This window comes from Cyprinodon tularosa, unplaced genomic scaffold (genome assembly GCF_016077235.1).
Source record: "Cyprinodon tularosa strain WSP-4 unplaced genomic scaffold, ASM1607723v1 ctg882, whole genome shotgun sequence".
NCBI classification, from domain to species: domain Eukaryota; kingdom Metazoa; phylum Chordata; class Actinopteri; order Cyprinodontiformes; family Cyprinodontidae; genus Cyprinodon; species Cyprinodon tularosa.
In genome coordinates this window covers 89,780-100,267 of record NW_024039654.1, presented here as the reverse complement: position 1 = coordinate 100,267, position 10,488 = coordinate 89,780, and the positions used below count along the sequence as shown (strand labels likewise).

At 41.5% G+C, this 10,488-nt stretch overlaps 1 protein-coding gene across 2 annotated transcripts in view; it reads right to left on the bottom strand.

Moving 5' to 3' along the window:
• Positions 1-230: 230 nt before the first annotated feature.
• The window catches only part of LOC119775623 (vitamin D3 receptor A), a 96,123-nt gene continuing 85,865 nt past the window's right edge, over positions 231-10,488 (bottom strand). For both annotated transcript variants that reach the window (XM_038273673.1, XM_038273674.1), the window contains exons 7-10: positions 10,304-10,481; positions 7,261-7,412; positions 4,161-4,277; positions 231-1,666 (exon numbers count right to left, since the gene is read on the bottom strand). In XM_038273673.1, the coding sequence (XP_038129601.1) occupies positions 1,413-1,666; positions 4,161-4,277; positions 7,261-7,412; positions 10,304-10,481 (701 nt within the window). In that variant the 3' untranslated portion in view covers positions 231-1,412. The remainder of the gene's footprint in view (positions 1,667-4,160; positions 4,278-7,260; positions 7,413-10,303; positions 10,482-10,488) is intronic.

The window sequence follows — 10,488 nt, the reverse complement described above, 5'->3', positions numbered from 1 at the left end:
CTTCCAGAAATGTTTACCTCTTAGCTTCCTTTTGCTGTCGTTCAGTATAATTAGAAATCACAGTGATGCATTGAGCTTCAAAAACTCTCTAAACCTCCCTCTCCTGATTGTAAGCTAACGCCAAACACACACACATGCCATAAAAACCAGAGAATCGCCAGACAAACTTTCCCTGAGGCAACAGCTGGCAGCTGGTTTCTGTCCAACTATCTGAGTTCTGTCTTAGCAGCAATCCAACCAGTCCGACAATTTTATTTTGTTTTCTTTTTTTTTCTGAAAAAATAGCCGTCCACAAAACAGGAAGTTATCTTTGTGTAGGTCAGCCGACAAACTTCACAGGTCCAGAAATTAAGAGAGCACAACCGAGAGCCTAGTTGCAATGAATGTTCAGTCAGAGCCTGTGCACACACCCCCTTGTGGCCCATCCATAATCTTGCACACTGTACAGGTATAGCAAAAATAGCGACTCCTCATAACGCATCTCAGTGCATGTGTGCATATGTTTTTATACGTTGGCATATACACACACATCAGAGGAGGGGTCCTAACATCCTTTTCATTATTAGAATCATTTTTTCAACACTCTCAGAAGTATTTCTTTCTAAATACAGTACGAGCCAAGCTTTAGGTATGTCTAAATCTTGGACTTGTACTACAGCTTATATTTATCATATGTAAAATAAAACATACATTCTTCTTTTGATCATTTTACAAACGTAGCACCCCCCCAGCATCCTCATTTTTTCCAAAGTGCACCTTTCTACCCATCAATCCCAAATTAAAAGACTTTTGCAAAAACATCTGTCCTCATATGATTTGACTTTTCTTTTTTTTTCCTTTTACATATGCAGAATTTACAAGGAGGTGTTAACTCCCACCAGAAACCAGACTGTTCCTATTTCATGTTCGCTGATGCTTGATATATTTGGATGATTTTTGCTGCTAGAAACTGTAAACCAAAAAAAAAAAATTCATGACTATTTACAAAGAGTTTTTCACCCAGAATGAGCAGAAGATGCAACTCCGAGCGCCGTTTCCGGCAATCTGACGATGAAGATGTGGCAGGGAAATAACTTCCTGACGGTGGGAGGGATGGTGATGAAAGACGGTTGGATTCTGTATTCGTGGAAAAGAAGAAAATGAGCGAGGCAGCTTGTTTGTAAAAGCAAATGAGGTTTGAGATTCTGGTGATCCAGCAGCGCGTTTATATTAGTGAACCCAGAGATCCAGTTATGGTTTTGCTCCTCCAGGAAGGTGAGCAGTTGACAGAAGGAGAAGCAGATGAAGGTAGAAGCGATGGTGCGTCTCCTTCCAAAGCGTCCAAGGTGCTTCGGTTTAGTTGAGGAAAAGGCAGCAGAGTTTGGTAATAATCCCACGTTTGATGAGTCTGTGAATAGATTCCTCTTCCTCAGCTATGACACCTCACTGCCGAACACTTCCAGCACCAGCGGGGTAAGCTGCATGCTGTGCTCAGGCTGAAACGAGAGCGAGCGGTACTGCTTGGAGTGCTCCTCGTTCAGACTGCGCAGGTCGGCCAGCTTCTGGATCATCTTGGCGTAGAGGAGGCGTCCGCCTGGGTGGTTGACCCGGATGTAGGCCTGTAAGGCCTCTGACAGACGGTCCTGCAGCTGCTCGATGCGGGCATGGTCCTGAACACCAGGGCGGTCTGTAATGGAGAACCAGAAAGGGGAGGGGGTGGGGAGAGCAGGTGTCAGGGCATGTGGACCACAAATATTAGTAGACAGACCACCTGAATACTGTAGAAAAATATTCAAACTTCTCAGTTTTCTGGAATGAAAACCTCAGACTTTTAGATTTACATGAACCTGATACAAAATGAAGCAGAACATGAATGTAACAAAAAGGAAAATGAGTTTTCTTTATGCTTTACATATAAAAAATTGAATCGCGTGGCATCTTTGTTATTCACCCCTTTACTCTGATACACCTAAATGAAACTGAGTGTCAAAAGCATCAAAAGTTAGTAATGCTGGAATCACATAACCATGGAAGTAAAATCTCTGGTCACACACCAAGAACAAACCATGCTTAGAGTGAAACACGGTAGTGGCAGCATCATGGTGTGGGAAATGGGAATACTTCACTGATCTCTATTTATTCACTGGATTGCTGATAGGCCGTTGGTAGTACACAGTGCCCTGAAGTCACAGCTGCCATATTGGTACTCCCTATCTAGAGCAGTCAGAATGTAAACAATTTGTGCGCTACATAATCGAACAATGATTTTCTCTTTTTCAGGGGGGCTTAAAGGTATAGAGGACAATCTTTTATTTATGGGTGAATCATCTGAATAAATGGTCCTCCTAACTGTCAATCATTCTGGTGATATGTTTACGTAAGGCCGTCATATGTGCTCGCCCCCAGTTAGCTATATTTTTTCTGCGCATGTGCACTTTCAGGCGTGTATCTGGGGTGAGCTACGGTTTCAGACACTTTTTGAAGCTCACCTTTCTCATTTTCTTTGAAAATGGCCGAGGGTCGTAAGAGAAAAAGTGCCTATGAAGTGTATGAGAAGAAAAGAAAGGCCTCAGAAGAGACAGATATATCCCGGAATGCCTTGCGCCGAGAGCTCTCCTCGAAAAGCATTATGGGATTTGCTGTCACAGCGGCGATCGACTAATAACAAAGATGGCGCAGGCACCGCACAGCGAAGGAGGAGTTACGTGACCAACGCGAGCAAAAAGCAGTGATCATCTGTCCGAACGGTAAGTTAACTGAGTTTGCTATAAAGTCCACTATATAGTCCCTGCTGTATGTGGACACAGTACGCTTGTATGAGCTATGAGGACAGCACATTTTAAACAAGAACTCTTGCACGCATATCTTTTTTTTTCAAGTGGAGAGGGTGGGTCTTTTAAAAAATAGGAACGAGTAACTCTAATTTAATGCTTTTTGATACTCTTAGAAATACTTTTAATGCCATCAACAAGTACACATGACTCTCATATATACATACGGTAAAATCCTTCATCATCTTTACCGTTGACAGGCTGCTACCGTGTCCAGATTTCCTGGCCACTTTTAAACACATTAGCTTTTTCTCCGCCTCGAGCTTCTTTTCCGAACATAAGGATTTACGATCAACTGGAAGCAGTTTTGCGCAAATACATTGCGATATATCTGACAAAATTGTTTTAATAAACTTTTTTTTTTTAATAAAGAGTTTTAAACGCCACAATAATCACATTTAATGAAATCTAATGCCAATTAAGGCCTTAACTTAAAATTAATAATTTACTGGCTTTTGATAATTTTAATTGACCCGCGGAAACCCTGTAAATTGGTGATGTACCTGTAATATACATGTATTGATTACATTTTTATGGTAATCAAATTACATTACAGGCATCGTTATGGCGCAACTCCGTGAAAGTGGGGAGTACCAAGATGGCCACAGGTGACTTCAGCTTTTTTCGGTCTATCAGCGATCCAGTGAATAAATAGAGATCAGTGGTGTACTTCTCTTCTGCCCAAAGTCCAGACCTGAGTTAAACTAGAAATGTGTTGAGACTGAAGCACCGATTGTCACTGAATTATCCTGATTTGTTTTTGCAAAGAAAAATGGTGTCAACATTGGACAAAGCGTGTCTAGATTTTAGAAGAGAGGAAACCCATCCCAAACTAAACTCACAGCTGCACTTGTAGCGAAAAGTGCGTCAACAGAGTTTATTCAGGAGCTCCAAATAAAAATGGATGCCAGTTTTTCTAGATTTGGAGTTAATTGCTTTCACTAGCAAGACGTTATAGTTACACTTTAATCTATCACAGTGTAAGCATGGAGTACAGCTGCTTCTTGTTCCTTTAAATACTCCTCCAGGCTCAATGAAAGGTTTTATAGGTTTAATATCTGTTCCTGAAGCTTCCTCAGGGATGAAACAACCAATGTCTTCATTTACTGGCATATCAATTATAATATCAACAGATGCAGTAGTTAGGAAATTATTTTTCACTGTTACTGGCAGCTTCAGCTACTCGTCACGTTCAGGCTGAATCTAGGTTAAACAGAAAAGCTGACACCAACACAAACCCCGAAGCACACTCTGAGGACATGCTGGCTTTCAGTAACCCATTAACAACCACAGTTTACACTGGTTCCAAAAGAGATGAAAGAAAGATCACATCTTAAAGAGCAGCGGTACCTGGGGACAGCAGGCAGATGGCCATGAGCAGCACGTGCTCCTCCTCGTGCAGGTTGAGTTTCTTCAGGCCCACTTGGAACTTCACCAGCGGCTCCAACAGCTCCAGGGTGTGACCAGCTGTGGGGGATCCGCAAATCAACCCGTTATCCCAGCACATTCAGTTACCTTTCCTTACATTTGAGCATAAAATCACAGCATGGCCGTCGTTCTACATCAGAGGCCTTCAATCAAGAATCATGCATAACATCATCCTCTGCATGTAATCGGGGGAAATTTACTGTTTAAAATATAATATTATCAGGACCTCAGTTAAGTCCGACAGAAAGGCAGTATTTGAGTGGGCTGTGGATTAAGGCTGATCGATTTTCAAAAAACCTAAATTTTACTTATTTTCAACCAATATTACACTCACCGGCCACTTTATTAGGTACACCTGTCCAACTGCTCGTTAGCACTTAATTTCTAAGCAGCAAATCACATGGCGGCAACTCAGTGCATTTAGGCATGTAGACATGGTCAAGACAATCTCCTGCAGTTCAAACCGAGCATCAGTATGGGGAAGAAAGGTGATTTGAGTGACTTTTAACGTGGCATGATTGTTGATGCCAGAAGGGCTGGTCTGAGTATTTCAGAAACTGCTGATCTACTGGGATTTTCACGCACAACCATCTCTAGGGTTTACAGAGAATGGTCCGAAAAAGAAAAAACATCCAGTGAGCGGCAGTTCTGTGGGCGGAAATGCCTTGTTGATGCCAGAGGTCAGAGGAGAATGGCCAGACTGGTTGGAGCTGATAGAAGGGCAACAATGACTCAAATAACCACCCGTTACAACCAAGGTGGGCAGAAGAGCATCTCTGAACGCACAGTACGTCGAACTTTGAGGCAGATGGGCTACAGCAGCAGAAGACCACACCGGGTGCAACTCCTTTCAGCTAGAACAGGAAACTGAGGCTACAATTTGCACAAGCTCATCGAAATTGGACAATAGAAGATTGGAAAAACGTTGCCTGGTCTGATGAGTCTCGATTTCTGCTGTGACATTCGGATGGTAGGGTCAGAATTTGGCGTCTGCAACATAAAAGCATGGATCCATCCTGCCTTGTATCAACGGTTCAGGCTGGTGGTGGTGGTGTCATGGTGTGGGGAATATTTTCTTGGCACTCTTTGGGCCCCTTGGTACCAATTGAGCATCATTACAACGCCACAGCCTACCTGAGTATTGTTGCTGACCATGTCCATCCCTTTATGACCACAATGTACCCAACTTCTGATGGCTACTTTCAGCAGGATAATGCGCCATGTCATAAAGCTGGAATCATCTCAGACTGGTTTCTTGAACATGACAATGAGTTCACTGGACTCAAATGGCCTCCACAGTCACCAGATCTCAATCCAATAGAGCATCTTTGGGATGTGGTGGAACGGGAGATTTGCATCATGGATGTGCAGCCGACAAATCTGCAGCAACTGTGTGATGCCATCATGTCAATATGGACCAAACTCCCTGAGGAATGCTTCCAGCACCTTGTTGAATCTATGCCACCAAGAATTGATCCAACCCGTTACTAGCATGGGGTACCTAATAAAGTGGCCGGTGAGTGTATGTTTGAGATTTATTGCCATTTTCCTTTGCACTAAGCACAAGAATTTTTTACTACAAGGATTCTGGTTTTTCATTACATTAAAAGCTTCTCCAGAATCCAGAGCTGCAGGACTTTGCTGTAACCTTTGCATGAAAAACTTCTTAAGCCAGCGTGCGATTTTCCAGTCATGCGAGAATCTTTCGATCGGGCCGACTTTCAACCTGATTGTTAGTTGTGAGTCGTGTAGTGTACAGGGGGTTACAAGGGGCAATAAGCCTCTCACGACCACCTCCCGATCAGGAACCGTGAGGTAAGGAGAAAATCAAACGTTTGGGCAAATCGCTCAGTGCTCAGAAGAAACAAGGATTCTTCTGTAAACACAGCAGCATGGCAGGAATGCAATGAGTGAAACACAGTTCTGTCTGTAAAATTGACAGACCGTAGTAGCCACGTTTGCTCAGCCATGTCTTTTTTTTCCAAATACGTCGTCGCCTTTTCTTTTTACGGCTTCCAGCACAAATTTGCAAATTGCAAATTGCCATGGCAGCGCATCTCACTATAGTGAGATTCATCTTCCCCTTCTATTTGTTTGGCTTCAGGATAGACGAGTCAGAGCAGCTCCATCTCACTGCGGGGCTGAGTCACACATGGTTTTTATTCGTGCAGTGTGAGCAGGTAGATTGCATGAGAGCGTTGTGCTGCACATACATCATGAGCTGTGAGCTCACACTGTATGATGAAATGACGGTTTCGTTGTACAGTGTGAGCTGCAGCTGTGTGCAACGATTGAAAAAAAAAAAAAAATTGCACAGGCTTTACTATTACAATGCATAGATCTAGGTGCTAGATACGTTAATCGTATTACCGCCACCTAAAGGCTGGAGGGAGAAATTTAGTGTCTTAATCCTGTTACAGTAGCAGCCATTGAAATTGGCCCTTCCCAGTCAAGCGCCAGCCAAATTGCAGCCCACTTCCCTCCAGCTTCCAGCCACTGCAGTGACCCCCTCTTGAATATTTTAATCCACACTTTTACTGGATTACAGGGTCTGACCAGGAGATCATGCTACTCTTTAGATCTTAATGTCCACAAATCATGGAAGAAAGAATATTTTTTTTTTTACAATTATTAATGTTTAAAAAGGAATTGTAGGGGATCAGCCAAGGGCCCATCAAGGAAAGTGGGGACATTTTGAATGGCTACTACTGTAAATGTATTATGACTAAAATTGACTAAAAGCGCCTCTGCGGTTTGAAAATTGGAGGATGGGAGGATTGAGAGGATGGTAGATTTAATTGAACCTGTCACATTACCTCTAACGATGAACACTAATTTAAATTTGCTCTTCTGTTCACAGCTTAAATAACCAATTTCTTGAGACAGGTAGCTTCACTCACTGAAATGCTCCTAAGGAGACAACCGCTTAAGACATGGAGAATTAATGGAGAATATCAAAGAAAAAACATGGATACATTTTAAATAAATAAATAGAATAAATTCTATTAATTTAGAAAAGCACCTTTTGTAACATCGTTGATGCAGTATTTGAAGTCGGGTCCCCCGCAGCTCCAGGACATGTCCTCCAGGCTGAAGGACTGGTTGGAGCGCAGCATGATGATCTCAATGGCACTCGACTTTAGCAGAGCGATCTGGTCCTCTGCGGTCAGGTCTCTGCAGAGCAAACAACAGGTGCAAAAGGGGCAATTGTTATCCTAAGGTCAACTGTGCAGAGCTGGGAATGCTTTTTGATCTAAAGCAGATTGTTCTCATGTCTCTACACTTAGAACAGAGACAGATATGGTAAACATCAGTAGCTATGATATTTTTTCGGTGTAAAAACGTGTGAAACAGCTGACAGATTTGATTACATTTTCAGCAGCTTTAAAGATTCTAAATGTCTTTTAACAATGCAGTAACATAACGGCAGTGATGATATATTTAGACGTATTAGAATAAAGAAAAAAAAGAAACAAACCAGCAAATAAGGAAAGACGATAAATAAATAGTTTTCAACATTAAGTAGGCAGAAAGTGGCAGAAAGTGTCTTAATGTTCTCACAATGTTCCGATTCCAGGCACACTCATCGCATTATTCTGGCCCACAGTTAAGATCCATTAAAGAGATAACAGCACAGAAAGTTCTACTTAACAGCCTACCCTAACAAACCAGGGCAAGCATGAGTGTGTTTCTGTGTCCTAAAGAGAGAGGTACAACATGTACATGACTGTGTCACATGTTTACTGATCGTACAGATCTTCAATTTCTTTATCTTTGTATGAACAAAGAAGCTGCTGCTTGGAAATGACTTTGCTGCTCCTAAAGATAGTGTGTTTGTTCCACTGACGCATGCAGCCAGCGATTAAAGTCTGAGAATAATTTTGATCCTTAAATCTAACACAGAAATAACTTGGAATCTTCAAAGACGTCCATAAATAATGAAACTAAACAATTTTTTAAATGTAGGGAGAGCCAGATATGCTGGAACCTCAGGTTAAGATGAGTAAAAAACATAAAAATCTCTTTCTAAAAATCAAGTACATGTGATAATATTATTTGTGCTCCTAATAATCCCTTTTGAACTAAACGTCAGGATTTCAAATGACTGCTTTACCTTTTCAGCTAAGAGGTGGTTTCAGAAGGATTAAAAAGTAAACCAACACTTTGTCTCCCTGGAACATGAGTACAACCCGACACAGAAGCTTATTTCTGCCATTCACTGACCTCCAGGCTGGATGAGACACTATTTCGATCTAATAATAAACACAATAAGCAGCAGGTTAAGTTAAAATCATACTAAACGAGGCATCTTTGGATCCCCTGGTCTCCATAACAACAGTTAGACCCAATCTCTCTGTTAAGACTGATGTCTGGAAGGAGTTTCCTTCCTACCATCACAAACGTAAACATGTACATTTTGTACCTGCTTCAGTAGGTGGCTACGGTGACCCAGAGGTGTCAACACTAATACAAAAGCTGCAACACAAATAGAAAAGCCGCAACGGAAATAAAATTTGTGTAGCGGGTTTTGTATTTGTGTTGCAGCTTTTGTATTTGTGTTGCGGCTTTTGTATTTGTGTTGCAGCTTTTGTACTTGTGTTGCGGCTTTTGTATTTGTGTTGCAGCTTTTGTATTTGTGTTGCGGCGTTTGTATTTGTGTTGCAGCTTTTGTATTTGTGTTGCGGCGTTTGTATTTGTGTTGCGGCTTTTGTATTTGTGTTGCGGCTTTTTTATTTGTGTTGCAGCTTTTGTATTTGTGTTGCGGCTTTTTTATTTGTGTTGCAGCTTTTGTATTTGTGTTGCGGCTTTTGTATTTGTGTTACAGCTTTTGTATTTGTGTTGCGGCGTTTGTATTTGTGTTGCCGCTTTTGTATTTGTGTTGCGGCTTTTGTATTTGTGTTGCGGCTTTTGTATTTGTGTTGCAGCTTTTGTATTTGTGTTGCAGCCTTTATATTTGTGTTGCTGCTTTTTTATTTGTGTTGCAGCTTTTGTATTTGTGTTGCAGCTTTTGTATTTGTGTTGCAGCCTTTATATTTGTGTTGCGGCTTTTTTATTTGTGTTGCAGCTTTTGTATTTGTGTTGCGGCTTTTGTATTTGTGTTGCAGCTTTTGTATTTGTGTTGCGGCGTTTGTATTTGTGTTGCGGCTTTTGTATTTGTGTTGCGGCTTTTGTATTTGTGTTGTGGCTTTTGTGTTTGTGTTGCAGCTTTTGTATTTGTGTTGACACCTCTGGGCCACCGTAGGTGGCGCTGCAAGGAATTAACATTTATATAGTAAAAAACCCTGGACTAAATCCCTATTCTCTTAAGATTTCAAATTTAACCCTAATTTAGCACCTAAAATTTCTATAACTGTTCTCTCTTCCTGCCATGAGCTCACTTCCAGAGAATAAAGCTGATTAATGTTTCTAAATTGATGAGCAGCAGCCCTCTAATCTCTGTGGATCTAGTGTTTATCTATCTATATTTTTATCTCTCAGCTCAGCTTTTAGCCGCAGCGCGTTTGAGCGAATTCTTGGAAGAGCTTGTTTGTTTTCACCTCTTCCATTAATGCTCTGCATACGTGTGGGCAGCCGATCATTGTGTTCTCTGTGTAGGTGGGAACCTCATTCAGGGTGCCGCGTGTGCGTGCTGATGCTTTGATGTGGCAGATTTTACAAGAAAATAAATCGGAACTTTAAATCAATGAGAAAACACAACACAGCAGGAAGGAACACAGTTACTTCGTCATCTAGGTGGTTTCTGAGCTGCAGCTGTTCTTAGATGTATTTAAGTCATGTTCACCATCCAAGCTGCCATGGTTAACTGCCAGATGATTAACTTTGAGGTCAACTGATCAACCATGTGATTTTCAACTACAGATAATGAAAAACATTCATTTGATGCAAAACAAAATCTGGCAGAGTTTAAATTTTTGCATACTTGTCTGAAATAATTACTAAAACTATTTACATTATTCAAAATTGTGTATTTTTAATACTCCTGAACTAAAATGTAAATTTGAAGGTGCTAAAATATAAATTGTTGACCAAGGTAGCAACATTTCCAGCCATTTTTTTAACCATACCTGAAACCTGGAATCATCTTGGCAAACCCGATGACTTTCTGGATGCTGTAGGAGACCAGGTCAGCCAGGTGGGGCAGCATGGAGAGCTTTGTGTCCTCCTCACTGGAGTCTGGACTACTCACTCCATCCTGGTACATCATCAGCAGGTTACTGAAGTTCATCTTGGTGTCCACAGACTCTGTTTA